Source organism: Oncorhynchus tshawytscha, linkage group LG26 (assembly GCF_018296145.1).
Source record: "Oncorhynchus tshawytscha isolate Ot180627B linkage group LG26, Otsh_v2.0, whole genome shotgun sequence".
In the NCBI taxonomy this organism is placed as follows: domain Eukaryota; kingdom Metazoa; phylum Chordata; class Actinopteri; order Salmoniformes; family Salmonidae; genus Oncorhynchus; species Oncorhynchus tshawytscha.
The window spans coordinates 21,720,433-21,735,689 of NC_056454.1; the positions used below are offsets into that span (position 1 = coordinate 21,720,433).

At 41.3% G+C, this 15,257-nt stretch overlaps 1 protein-coding gene across 1 annotated transcript; it reads right to left on the minus strand.

Moving 5' to 3' along the window:
- Window positions 1-415: 415 nt before the first annotated feature.
- Window positions 416-5,931, minus strand: LOC112225367 (thioredoxin domain-containing protein 9). The gene is given in 6 exon segments (XM_042306981.1): window positions 416-594; window positions 597-679; window positions 904-1,158; window positions 1,383-1,501; window positions 1,635-1,862; window positions 5,909-5,931. Coding segments are annotated over 6 exon segments (729 nt in total). The 5' UTR covers window positions 5,924-5,931; the 3' UTR covers window positions 416-565.
- Between the last annotated feature and the right edge of the window lie 9,326 nt (window positions 5,932-15,257).

The window sequence follows — 15,257 nt, forward strand, 5'->3', positions numbered from 1 at the left end:
AAAATAATGTGCCAGTGATGATCAGCTTATTTTAAGATCAAGCCCATTTTTATAGAAAAACTCAAACCTGTGCTACCAATCACATTGATGACACTAAGGAGGTGGCTGTGGAATGCACCTGACCTTGGCTGTTGCTCATGAAAAGCTGGATTGAAATTTTCCCCCACAAATCGTGTCGACAAATGACATGGATCGATGTTAATTTAGCTAGCCATAGTGTTAGCAAGGATGATTCTTTATAATGTTAAATGGTAACAGCATCAGGTCTGAGGGTTTCCAGTTCTAGACTTCATTTGGAATCAATGAGTCAGTCAGGGCAGAAAGTTCACTGGCTCAGATAGGTATCCTTTTCTTTGCAGGTTGGAAATAGACAACCAAAAAGCACTTGAATGTAATTAAATATGAACTCATATGATTAAGTCCACACACACACACAAAACAAACCATGGAAGACTGGGATAAATAGGAAAATGATAAACATGGGAAAGGAACAAAACAGGAAGAGATGGTTCTGCCGGTTAGTAGCCCAGCGAGAGAGACGGAAGTTGATGGCTGACAGGGTCTTCTAGTCGTCTTCAGAGTCTGAGTTGTGTCCTCTCCCCTGATGGTCTTCTTCTCCACTTTGATGAACTTCGAACCAGATTTCTGTGTCAGGGTGGGGGGCTCCATGAGGTTACCACTGGGGAGAAGACAAAATGTAGGGAGGGGTGTTACGAGACTTGATCTGAACTAAGTAGAACTTAATGTCTAATCAGCCTGTGTTTGTGCATGAACTAGTAAGGCTTTTTTATTCCTTTTGCAAATGAACCAATGGCCTCAAATGCCTAACAGGAAATACCTAGACAGATCATCTTTCTATCTAGAGGTGTGATTATCTTCAGGAAATCACTCCTGTCTGTGTACCTGTAGTTGATGATGTCAGAGCAGCCCAGTCTCCACTCCAGCACCTCTGTGGGGAACTCGTCTGTGTTTCCTAGGTCTGTGAAACCCACTATGTAGTCCTTGGTCTTCCCATCCTTTACCAGCGCCAGCGTGGGAATCACCTTGATCCGCAGCCTATCTGTCAGGAATGGAGCCTTGTCCACATTCAGCTTGATGAACTTGGTCTCCAGGTGCTTCTTGGCCAGGACGCTAAGGTGCTTATCCAGGATCTTGCATCTTTAGAATGCAGGGGAGAGGAGACAGCAGGGTTAGCTCCTGGTAGAAGCTGCAATAAAGATTTCTTGGGCAATAAACCTCTTTCTAATCCTTTTCTTAGGATTTAGGAGGACAAGCTCACCCTGGATCTCAATTAATTTGCAGCAATAAAACAGCAGTAGGTTTTAGGCCTGTAATGGCAGGAGAAAAACAGGTAGAGAAGAAAACATTGCTGTGTTGCAAACCTGAAGGTGGAGTCTCTGTAGAAATGGCAGACCACTCGATTGCTCTCCTTCACCTCAGGGAAGAAGTCTTTCTCACTGGGAATCTCCTTGTACTCCCCGTGACCTTTACCCAGCCACTCCTGAGGGGACAGAGAACAAACATGCCATGATGAGTGTTACTGGTATGAAATAACTGGATGGACTAAATAAAATGCTTGTTTGGCATCCACCATATGGCTCAGCCAATGTGACCACTCTGTCTTTCCCTCCTACCTGCTTTTGTTTCTGGGATTTCTTGAGGGCCTCCATCCTCCTCTCCTTCAGCTTTTCCATCTCATCGTCATCCATGCGCTCCAGCTTCCCCAGCTCTGCATCCAGCTGCTCCTCCACCATCCTGGCTGACTGCAGCACCTGCTGCTCCAGCGCCTTGGCCATGATCTCCATCGACTGACTCGCCATGATGAAGAGCCTTATGAAACTTCTGACACTCACTCTATATTCCTGAAGGGATGGGGAAGACTAGAATGAGAATGATTGCATTTCAGAGATTTAATTTATATGGTTGGCCCAACGATTATGGCAAACTAATACCACAGATAGAACAATGAGACAGATATTTCACCTGATGTATAAATGTGAAGCATCCACTTGGCGTTTCCAAACACTACCAAATATGGTAGCGAGAGGAAGCCCAATGGCCGGGCAGTCGGAGGAGATTAATTTTCTCTTTATTAAACGTTTGTTTCCAAAACTAGAACCTGTTATAAACAGATTATACTAAGTTTTGTAGACTGTTTTGCCAAAATCGCTTTATTTACAAGGAGTGCAAAGACGAAATTAGTTAATGCACACGCGCACTTCACAGTGTAGGCTAACTGAAATTCGAAGACCTATGCTTGAACAGGCCAATAGGACTTCCTTAGTTCGTGCTTGGCTCTGCCCACTATGACTCATTTGTTCCCATTGGAAACGACATATCTGTCATATCATATCTTGGTTTAGTTAAACAAATCTTTGCTGGTGACCATGGTAACGAAACACCTTGATCAAAGATATTTGTGCCTGGATGTTTTCAATAGATGAAAATAGCTAGCTAACCAGCTAAAGTTTTCCCATTTAAAAAGTTAGCTAACTAGCTAGTCTTAAAAATATTTAGAAAGTTGTCATTTGATTACTGACCCACCACTAACAAATTACCATTGTCTGTTAGCTTTCTCGCTATAGTGGTTAGTTAACGTTACTTAAGTTAAAGTCCTAGTTCAAGCTATGTCAGCTAGCTAGCTAACGTTATGTTTGTTAACTAGCTAAATTACTGTAGCATACTATTAATCGCATCATATTTCAGACAAAGTTGAGAAATAGAAAGTGTCCTACAATGAACAAAGGTACAATCACTGGCGTCGTTTTAGCCTAGCTGGCGCCATCAAGCCTGACCTGCCGCAGGTAGAGCTGCTAGGCTAACAATAGCTTCGATGCAACCAAGATAGTTTTTTCATTGTGCTGGACTCTTAAAAACATTCTTGGTTGTAATCGAAACTAGACTAACAACTGCGCGGCCAGTCAGAGAACGCTAAATTAGCTAGCGAGCTGTCAAAAACGACCAAGACTTCACCCATACGTCCCATGATAAGATCAAAACCTCTTATATTAATATTATTTTAATAGGGCCTACTGAATGTATTATTTGCACATGACTTTATCAATATTACCACACTAACAAACTGGCAAGCCTACTTACCAAAAGCGGTCCGTACAAAAAGGCAGGATCCACTTTCTGCAGAGACTGCAGCGCGCGCAAAGACTACGCAGTATTACCGTGGCTTTACGTCACAGGTAAATAAATAAAGGCTCGTTGCACTTTAAACATCATTGATAAGTAGTACCTTAGTCGCATTCCTTATTTTATTGTATTTTATTGTGTAAAGACCAAACAGTTTTGGTTATTATAAGAAAGTGCTCGCTATAAGATGTCCACTATCATCCCTGGGCCCAAGAAAGGGAAAGTAACCATACGTTTCGACCAGCAGAAGCTTGACAACTCTTCCCTACAGGTTGGCCGCTTCGTTGGCGTAGGCGTGAACCTATTCTAGTAATTAAATACATTTTCAAAATGTGAAAAAACGATGTATTATTGGTTAGCTGGCTAGCAACAGCAGGCCACTGTGTGTAGGCCAGGGGTGGGGAGGTCCGACCTACAATACCGTTTGATCAGGCCCCCGAGCCAATTCATGAATACATTTTTTTTATATATTAAAAAAAAGCTATTAGACGTAATTTTTCCAAGAAAAATAAAATGTTTGGTAGCGCTAGACAGCTCGTCTTCACCGAGCACCTGCCTGTACGTCAGAAAAATTGCTACAGTAAATGAAAGAAACGTAGATCCGTCGAAGTGTATTCCTAGTTTGTGGGGATGCACATGCAGTAATGAGAAAGACCAATTTGGAGAGTCATTACAGCTCGAAACATGCTAAACTGAATGAGTTGCAAGGATAACTTCGTGTGGATAAAGTAATTGCTATTCAGCGGGGTTTGGGTGACCAACAAGCCGCATTTACGAAACTTAGTTTGGATGGGGAAAATTTGTAAAATAGTTGCTAACACCAGACAAAGTTCAATTGTTCCAAAGTGTCAGTTTGTCTCGAAGAATCGTCACAGAGCGGATAACTGGCATGGCACAAGATATCGAAAGAAATTGAAGGACTCCGCAAGAAATGTATAGTTTTTCTCTTTGGCATGTGATTATTAAGCAACTGACAACAAATACGGCCATTTTTGTGTGTGGGATTACCGCGGAGTTTCACACAGGGAGGAATTGCTCTCTTTTGAAGCCATGCATAACACCACCAGAGGTGAGAACTTTTTAAAAACATTTTTTAAATTTACAACAAATTAATACAGAGAGTACATGAGGGAACACAAGTATAGATTCTATACAATGGACAATTGAGCTAGGGGGTACAATATCACATTACACAAAGACCTTAAGGGACATGAATACACTTATAATTCTAACAGCTTTTTTGTTAGTAGAATATTTAATTGTCTTAAAATACAGTTACATTTATTTACAAAGAAAATTGTTTTTTTGTTTGTAAATTTCATTTGTGAATGTGAAATTTGGCCAAAAGAATAATGAAATGAATTACATAAAAATGTTTCAGCTTATTTCTATCGTAGGTAAAGAATCCAAGCAGTTCATCTCTCCACAAAGGTGTAAGACCTTCATAAAAGTGTTCAATTATAAATCTACTGATGTCTTGCCACAGTTTGCTTACATGAATACAATGCCAAAAAAGATGCAACACTGTTTCTGGGTGGACATTACAAAAGGAGGAATTTGAGTTTATGTTTTCCTTAAACTTCTTCATATAGTGGTGGGCAGAATAATATTTATGAATAATTTTAAAGGAATCTTCCTTAATTTTGTTAACAAGTAGGTATGTGTGTGGCAACATCCAACCTTTTTTCCAACAGATATTATCAATAAATCCATTCCAATAAGGCAATAAGGTATAGTAGATACAACATCCTGATGAAACAAGGTTCGTATCGCTCTGTTGTTGAATGGACCAAAAGAGAAACAAATCTTTCCTTACTGATGGGTCAACAGGGTTAATGGAAGGTAGGCTCTGAGGGTCTGGTCTTGACACAGTTCCTGAATAATAGAACAACACCTGAGGGAATGGCATCTAAAACAATTGCAAAATCTTTAGGTGTTACAGGTAGAGGTCGACCGATTATGATTTTTCAACGCCTATACCGATACTGATTATTTGATATCCGATTAATCTGACGATTAATTCATTAATTTGTAATAATGACAATTACAACAATACTGAATGAACACTTATTTTAACTTAATATAGTACATCAATAAAATCAATTTAGCCTCAAGTAAATAATGAAACATGTTCAATTTGGTTTAAATAATGCAAAAACAAAGTGTTGGAGAAGAAAGAAAAAGTGCAATATGTGCCATGTAAAAAAGCTAACGTTTAAGTTCCTTGCTCAGAACATGAGAACATATGAAAGCTGGTGGTTCCTTTTAACATGAGTCCTCAATATTCCAAGGTAAGAGGTTTTAGGTTGTAGTTATTATAGGAATTATAGGACTATTTCCCTCTATACCATTTGTATTTCATTAACCTTTGACTATTGGATGTTCTTATAGGCACTTTAGTATTGCCAGTGTAACAGTATAGCTTCCGTCCCTCTCCTCGCTCCTCCCTGGGCTCGAACCAGCAACAAAACGACAATTAGCGCGCGCTAACTAGCTAGCCATTTCACTTCGGTTACACGAGCCTCATCTCCGGAGTTGATAGGCTTGAAGTCATAAACAGCGCAATGCTTGAAGCACACTAAGAGCTGCTGGCAAAACGCACGAAAGTGCTGTTTGAATTAATGTTTATGCGCCTACTTCTGCCTACCACTTCTCAGTCAGATAGTTGTAATATCTAGTAATATCATCAACCATGTGTAGTTAACTAGTGATTATGATTGATTGATTGTTTTTTATAAGATAAGTTTAATGCTAGCTAGCAATTTACCTTGACTTGCTGCATTCACGTAACAGGCAGTCAGTCTCCTTGTGGAGTGCAACGAGAGAGAGGCAGGTCGTTATTGCGTTGGACTAGTTAACTGTAAGGTTGCAAGATTGGTTCCCCGAGCTGACAAGGTGAAAATCTGTCGTTCTGCCCCTGAATAAGGCAGTTAACCCACGGTTCCTAGGCCGTCATTGAAAATAAGAATGTGTTCTTAAGTGACTTACCTAGTTAAATAAAGATTAAATAAAGGTGTAAAAAAAATTGGGGGGCAAATCGGTGCCCAATAATACCGATTTCCGATTATTATGAAAACTTGAAGTCCACCCCAATTAATCGGCCATTCCGATTAATCGGTCGACCTCTAGTTACAGGTACCTTGTAAAGTGGTAAGAATTCCTTATAACTGAGTAAAATACCCTCTGCATTTACCAGTTGGCTCACCAATAGGATATTATTTCAGAACCAATATTCTAAAAACAAATAACTATTTTTATACAATATATCCTGATTATTCCGTATATAATATCTGTGTGGAGAAAAATTGTGTTTATAAATTAAGGACCATGACAAGAACCTGCCGATGAAAAGCAGAAAGTTTCACTGGAACTTTGTCAATATTATAATTGCAAAACAATATGAAGTTAAGGCCACCAAAAGTAGAGAAGACATGATGAATAATAAAATTCCAAATAGAAGTGGATCTTCTTAGGAATTGTTTTATCCAATTGATCTTAAAAGTATTATTTAAGGTAGTAAAGTCCAGAAAATTCAGCCCACTATTCTCATAAGTGTTCATTACAACAGTTTTCCTAATGTAATGGGTATGGTTTCTCCAGAGAAAGTTGAAAAGCATCTGGTCTATCTCCTTGCTTATTTTACTGTCAAGATATAAAGATAAGGCGCCATATGGTTAGTCTAGAGATACCTTCAGCCTTGGTTATTAGGACTCTACCTTTTTAAAGATAAGTCCCTCTGTAGCCATTGATTTAGCTTCTTCTGGGTTTTTTTAATATGAAGGTTAATATTTAGTAAGCCTCTAGACTTCTGATCCTTTGTAATGGTTATGCATAAATATGTATGATCTTCTTTTACTGGAATACCATAATATGAAGGTGTCACACAATCTTTGACAGCCATGAGTTCACATTTATTAATGTTAAGATATAGACCAGACGCTTTGGAAAAGGATTGTATCACATTGATCGATATGCAAATTTGGTTAGCGTCTTTCAGAAAAAGTGTAGTATCGTCAGCCAGCTGGCTTATAATAATTTCTTTACCAGCTATGGAAATACCTTGTACAGGACTATTATTTAAAGAATTTGCAAGACGTTTGGTGATTAATAAAAACAGGTACGGAGAGATAGGACAACCTTGCCTAATTCCTCTCTTTAACTCAAATCTAGGTGAGGTGCCATATTTCAATTTGATAGAGCTGTTACCATTTGCATAGAGAGTCTTAATAGCCTTACAGAAAAAATTCCCAAAGCCAAGTCTCTCAAGGGAGTGGAAGAGAAACTGATGCTCTACTGTGTCAAATGCTTTATAAAAATCTTTAAAAAATTTGAAGCTATCCTCAGTTATTAGGCCTGAGTAGTCAAGTATGTCTAATACTAGTCTGATATTGTTATAAATATGTCTGTTCCTCATAAAGCCAGACTGTATTTCATCAATGATTGCATCCAGGACTTGCAAGTAGTAATATTGGCTAATATCTTATAGTCATTAAGAAGACAAATTGGATGCCAGTTATTGATGAGCAGCACTTATTTTTTAGGCGTAGGTATCAGTGTTATTAACCCCTGACTCATTGTGGGAGGGGGAACATTGTTTTTAATACTCTCTAAAAATACTTCAAATAGGAAGGGAGCTACTTGTTTTTTAACTATCTGTGGATTCCTGACAGTACGTAGAGCTATATAATCTTCTGTCAAATGTGCTACAGTATTTCGTAATTCATTTTTGGTCATCTGTAATAACACCATCAATGTTTAACTTATGGATAGTGTTATTTTTAGAGTGAAATTTTTCAAGTCTAAAGAAATAGGATGAATTCTGTTCTCCCTCCTCAATCCATTTTTTTCCTAGATCTAATAAAGGCTCCTTCTGCTATTAATCTATATTAATCTTATTAATCTTATCCAGTTTATTTTGTAACTCTTTCAGTTCCATCTTCTCCTCCCCCGAGAGGCCGGCTAGGGACCTCTGAGAAAGGCAAGTTATCTTAATGATCAGCTTTTCCTTTTCAGCCCTTCTGGTCTTAGCAAGATTACTACCATATTTTCTAAGGTATTTGGACACCTCAAATTTAAAGAGCTCCCAGTTCTTGCAATAAGATTTTTCTTCACAAGCCCTTTCCCTAAAGTGTGAGAGCAGTTCTTTAACCTCAACTCGACTCCTTGTGGCGGACCTGGCACCTGCAAGCTGACTTCGGTCGCCATTTGTAGTGTTTCCTCTGACACATTGGTGTGGCTGGCTTCTGGGTTAAGCGAGCAGTGTGTCAAGAAGCAGTTCAGCTTGCAGAGTCATGTTTCGGAGGACTCATGGCTCTCAACCTTCGCCTTTCCTGAGTCATTACCAGAGTTGCAGCGATGGGACAAGACTGTAACTCCCAATTGGATATTACAAAATTGGGGAGAAAAGGGAGAAAAGTACTAAAATAAATATATTTTAAAAAGGTGTGAAGAGGATCTGTCTCTAATGTTTCTGTGTTGTTTTCTCAAATGAAAATGAATTTTTGTCTATTTGTGAACTCGCCAATCTGTTTTATTTGATTGTCACTCTCTCAGCATATCTGCCATGTGAGCCCATTTTGCAGTTTATCATAATGTCATGCATCACCAATGCAGCCATAGGCCTTTCAGTAGGATGGCATAACTGGCCTAATGGGCATGTGCAATCAATTTGCTCCTTGTCAATCAATCAATCAAATTTATTTATAAAGCCCTTACATCAGCTGATGTCACAAAGTGCTGTAGAGAAACACAGCCTAAAACCCCAAACAGCAAGCAATGCAGGTGTAGAAGCACGGTGGCTAGGAAAAACTCCCTAGGAAGAAACCTAGAGAGGAACCAGGCTCTGAGGGGTGGCCAGTCCCCTTCTGGCTGTGCCGGGTGGAGATTATAACAGAACATGGCCAAGATGTTCAAATGTTCATAGATGACCAGCAGGTCAAATAATAATAATCACAGGGATTGTAGAGGGTGCAACAGGTCAGGAGTAAATGTCAGTTGGCTTTTCATAGCCGATCATTCAGAGTATCTCTACCGCTCCTGCTGTCTCTAGAGAGTTGAAAACAGCAGGTCTGGGACAGGTAGCACGTCCGGTGAACAGGTCAGGGTTCCATAGCCGCAGGCAGAACAGTTGAAACTGGAGGAGCAACAGCACGGCCAGGTGGAGTGGGGGCAGCGAGATGTCATCATGCCAGATAGTCCTGAGGCAGAGAGAAATGTTGGGGAATAATCAGAATTGGTGGGTAACATAGATAAGATGTTTTATATTCATCATATTATATTCATCAGTTATTTCTCATAAGAATGTATTTTGTTGTACTATAGTGGTGGCCATTGGCAGTTATCTGTTCTATGTCAAGACTAAGTTGCATGGGCCGCAGAGAGGGGAGAGGTCAAGGTGTCATCATGTGTAAACATATCTTTTGCTCCACTGTGTCTGTGTGCCAGTCACTCCCTACTTTTCCCATCGGGGAGAGGAGGATGGCAGTGTCTGGAATCATTCTATGCTCCCTGTGAGCTTGTCCAGGATTGGTTGTATTTAGAATTGGTTGTATCTAAATGACAATTTGATATATGCCTGTTGATATGGAGGATTGGTTTATGGTTCTGGGTTTGAGTAAGAAGACAAAGCTGAAGGATTTATTATGTCTATGCTGTCTGACTATGTGTGTTCTTTGCCATTAAAGGATCTCCGTTGCAATGTAGTGGGGCTCTCAGAGAATTCATTGATAGACACTGAATTGATCTGAGAGTCACAGGGTTGTGATAGAGCTCATATAATTAAAGATGGACTTTGATAACTAACTCTGACTTGTGTTGTGGTTTGCTCCCATGATTTGGTAAATAGAGGAAATTTCCACGACAGAAAGAAAGCGAGAGAAAAGAGAGAATTAGAGAGCATACTTAAATTCACACAGGACACCGGATAAGACAGGATAAATACTCCAGATATAACAGACTGACCGTAGCCCCCCAGCACAAAGTATTGCAGCATACTGGAGGCTGAGGCAGGAGGGGTCGGGAGACACTGGCCCCGTCCAACAATACTCACGGACAGGGCCAAACAGGCAGGATATAACCCCACCCACTTTGCCAAAGCACAGCCCCCACACCACTAGAGGGATATCTTCAACCACCAACTTACCATCCTGAGACAAGGCTGAGTATAGCCCACAAAGATATCCCCATAACTGCCATAACTATGCTTGGCCTATGGATAATATCATGCTTTCGAATGCTGTTGAAGATGACGAATTCCCCTCTTTACCGGTTACTCCGCGCACTCTGACATCGTGGCTACCCTCTCTTTACTCATCAACACCAGGTCTGACGCCATTGAGAAAATGGTAGGAGCGAACACCATGGTTATCGAAGGCTTGAAAAATACTGTGGAGTTTGCATGTGGTGAAATCAAGGATGTGAAAATGAGAGTGGCAGAAGTTGCGAAAGGTGTGGAAAAGAATAACAATGTCTACCATAGACGTCTCACTGATCTGGAACAATACACAAGATGGAACCTGAGACTCTACGGCTTGCCAGAGGTGGAGAATGAAGATGTGCGAGGAGAGGCTATCTGCATCTGCCAAGAAGTTATGCCTGCAGAGAAGAACAAAGTTGGTGATACCATCGACATTGTGCATCGCCTCGGCAAGAAGTAACAGCAAAACGATTCAAGACCAAGGGGTATTATCATCCTCTTCACTGCCAGACTCTACAGCGATGCTGTCTGGAAAGCTGCTAGGAAGAACGCCTTCCTTCAGAGCCATGGTCTGCATTTCGCTGAGCATCTCAGCCCGGAGGACATACAAAGAAGGAACAAGTTGTGGCCAAAAATCAAGACAGCACAAAATGAGGAAAAGGCTGCTTACTTTGTCAGAGGACGAGGCTTCATCAACGGTTCGGTAATCCATATTCCTCCCTAGAATCTCACCAGAAGGAACAGATTTTATGGTTTCGGCCATGGTATTCTCATTTTCCTTGTATTGATTAACATTACCTAACAAGCATCAGGTGACAATTTTTCAGAATACTCAGGTACCTCAATAGTTTGTTTATGTATGACCAGACCAGAAGGCCTATTTTGTTAACAAACTTGCGAACTAAGATACTGTTTTAAAGGGCATACAGGTCTGCTCTGACTTTACACCAGTATTGTTCTATTTAGTTATTCATACTTATTTCCAAGTGAAAAAGGTCTTAGGAACATGTATATGTAAAACATTTTTCAGATTTCATATTCACTTAAAATAGTAGGTATCCTTTTATTAAAATTATTATTTTGTATTTTATTTCTCAGAATAGTTCCTGATTACACTAAAGGTTTTCTTTAGTCTCTGTTACTACAAGAATCCTTGTTTTGGTCTTGAACAGAATTTTCTGTTGAATTTCAAAAGCCGGATAACAACTAGCTCAGAGTTTATGGTATAACCTATTTTCACTTTAAGTTGACTTAAATGGTGCAGATCTCGGTTCCTTATCTGTCAAAGGTGTGTATGGGAGGCGAAGTCAGGTGCAGGAGAGCAGAGTGTAGTGAATAGAAACCTACCCACATCCTGGTTTACTCTCTTCACCTACCCATTACTCTCGGGATGAAAACCTGAGGTGAGGCTGACCGAGACCCACAGACGTTCCATGAACACTCTCCAGACCCTGGACGTGAACTGGGGACCCAGATCAGAGATTATGTCCTCAGGCACCCCGTAGTGCCGGAAGACGTGAGTGAACAGGGCCTCCGCAGTCTGTAGGGCCGTAGGGAGACCGGGCAAAGGGAGGAGACGGCAGGACTTAGAAAACCAATCCACAACGACCAGGATCGTGGTGTTGCCCTGTGAGGGAGGAAGATCCGTCAGGAAGTCCACCGACAGGTGTGACCACGGCCATTGTGGAACGGGTAGGGGTTGTAACTTCCCTCTGGGCAGGTGCCTGGGAGCCTTGCACTGGGCGCACACCAAGCAGGAGGAAACATAAATCCTCACGTCCTTTGCCAAGGTGGACCACCAGTACTTCCCACTAAGGCAACGCACCGTCTGACCGATGCCAGGTTGACCAGAGGGGGGTGACGTGTGGGCCCAATAGATCAAACGGTCGCGGACAGCAGACTGGAAGTACAGGCGCCCAGCTGGACACTGGGGGAGAGTGGGCTCTGTGCGTAACGCCCGCTCGATGTCCTTGTCCAGATCCCACACCACCTTTGCCACCAGGCAAGAGGCCGGAAGTATGGAAGTGTGATCCATGGACCGCTCCTCTGTGTCATACATCCGGGATAGTGCGTCTGCCTTAGCGTTCTGGGAACCTGGTCTGTGGGACAGAGTAAAACCAGAGAGCACGGCTCCTATCCCAGCCTCTTACGCGTCCACCTCCACTATGAACATCAAAGAGGGATCCAGATGAGGCAGCACGGAAGCCGACGTAAACAGAGCCTTCAGGTGACCAAAAGCCCTGTCCGCCTCAGCCGACCACTGCAGTGAGTACAGCACAACAAGGCGATTCAATAATGTATTGTATGCTGCTGCATAAATTATGTTATACACCAGGGAGATATGTACAGTGGGGCAAAAAAGTATTTAGTCAGCCACGAATTGTGCAAGTTCTCCCACTTAAAAAGATGAGAGGCCTGTAATTTTCATCATAGGTACACTTCAATGATGACAGACAAAATGAGAAGAGGTAACGAGTGGAGGACAGAGGAGCCTCTTAAAGAAGAAGTTACAGGTCTGTGAGAGCCAGAAATCTTTCTTGTTTGTAGGTGACCAAATACTTATTTTCCACCATAATTTGCAAATTAATGAATTAAAAATCCTACAATGTGATTTTCTGGATTTTCTTTCCTCATTTTGTCTGTCATAGTTGAAGTGTAGCTATGATGAAAATTACAGGCCTCATCTTTTTAAGTGAGAGAACTTGCACAATTCGTGGCTGACTAAATACTTTTTTGCACGACTGTATACTGTAGCTAAGAAAGTAAAACTAAGTGTATGTTGTGTAGTAAGCTGTTAGTAGCCCATGTTCCTCACCCTAATAAACGGTCACGGACAGCAGACGGAACATCTGCACTTGTTGGTGCACATGTAGCCTATAGACTGTGTCATGACGTTGGCCTGAGGGGGGAGGTTTATGACCCCCATAAATAACTTTCCCCTTTTTCCCTCTCTCTACTCTACTGATGTGACTATTGAACATTCCTTTGTTAACATTGAGAGAGAGTCTGGTGACATCAAAAGATGGGAATCGGAACCATATTTCGGTAATCCAACCAGTTTAAAATATGAGTTGGGACTTAATGAATATGATGTCAGTTCAGTTGGCGTCTGAGACATGATTACTGATGATAGGACGACATAAACGGTATCTTGGAAAATTTACACATTCTAGTTATCAGATTCACATGGAATTGTTGTGCAACTTAAATGTTTAAATATTACATTTTTAGAGAGAACGGTTTGTCAGAACACCACTCTGCTCACCCAGAGGCCCCGCCCAAGTGAACAGACATGGGTTGTAAAACTATGAAACACTCCCTTCTTTCACCACTATATAAACCCATTTATGAAAATGTAACTTTCTGTTCCAAGGACGTGAGGACTTACCATCCCGACGTTGAAAGGACAAAGACCACCTACAGAACTAAGCCAACCTCATCAAGAACCTAACGAAATTGGCATTGAATTTCAATGTGAAGGTGACGAAAGGATACACGCCGGAAGAATGAATTTTGACTATACCAGTCAGAATATTGCAAAGTATGGCAACTTTGAACTCTTAGGGCCTCCCGGGTGGCGCAGTGGTTAAGGGCACTGTACTGCAGCGCCAGCTGTGTCACCAGAGACTCTGGGTTCGCGCCCAGGCTCTGTCGTAACCGGGAGGTCTGTGGGGCGACGCACAATTAGCGTAGTCCGGGTTAGGGAGGGTTTGGCTGGTATCCTTGTCTCATCGCGCACAAGCGACTCCTGTGGCAGGCCGGGCGCAGTGTGCGCTAACCAAGGTTGCCAGGTGTTTCCTCCGACACATTGGTGCGGCTGGCTTCTGGGTTGGATGCGTGCTGTGTTAAGAAGCAGTGTGGCTTGGTTGGGTTGTGTATCGGAGGACGCATGACTTTCAACCTTCGTCTCTCCCGAGCCCGTACGGGAGTTGTAGCGAAGAGACAAGATAGTAGCTACTAACAATTGGATACTATGAAATTAGGGGTAAAAAAATAAAAACACTTTGAACTCTTATACACTAAAGAAGTGATACCTCCTAGCCGTCGCGTTAGCGCAGCAACTATAGACATGGGCTATGAGAGGGCGGACTGAGTATCTATTCTGCCACACGGCGACGGTACTACCAAGTATCCATTCTACCTCCAGACATTCTTCAAAGGACAACCATTTGGGGGGGCAGGGTTGCATTTTCCTTTTCCAAATGGGCGGTTATTTAGAATGCATAAGATTCTGTATTTACGATAGAGTAGCTGCCTACAGCCCAATAGATACATAGTTTCTCCCTTTGTTCCTCAGTCTTCCCGCTCTTTCATTCAAAACCCCACCCCATTTCTTTGTGTAACGAGCTGTCATATCTGTTCCGTCCGCTAAGGACGTTTTCCTTTATGACATAGAATTTATCATATATTGATTACAAATTATGTATATGTAATTCTGTGTGATTATTCAGGTATTTAGTAAATAAATTAAACCAAATTTGTATTGCCGATTCAACTTGTTAGCCAGGGTTCGTGAAGATATCTGAAAGTTGTAAATTCTTGGTTGAGACTAAACAAGGTGATGATTAAATATGGACTGCTATTGATGTGAAAGATTACTAGGTCTTTAAGAGTTTTTTTAGAAGATAACAGCTCTATAAACATTATTTCGTGGTGCCCCGACTTTCTAGTTAATTACATTCACCTGATTAGATGAATCAGGTAATATGAATTAAAGAGAAATGATTTTATATAATAGCATGTCATATCAGTTAATCCGGCATAGCCAAAGATACACCTGTTTTAGAAAAATGTCATCATCGAATATTGTAAGAGCTTCATTTTCTGCTTATATTCCTCATTTATCCTACGGTTCCGACTTGGTGTACAGGGAGAATACTGGAAGAACTGGCCATGTTCTGAATTCTGTCGCTGTACATTT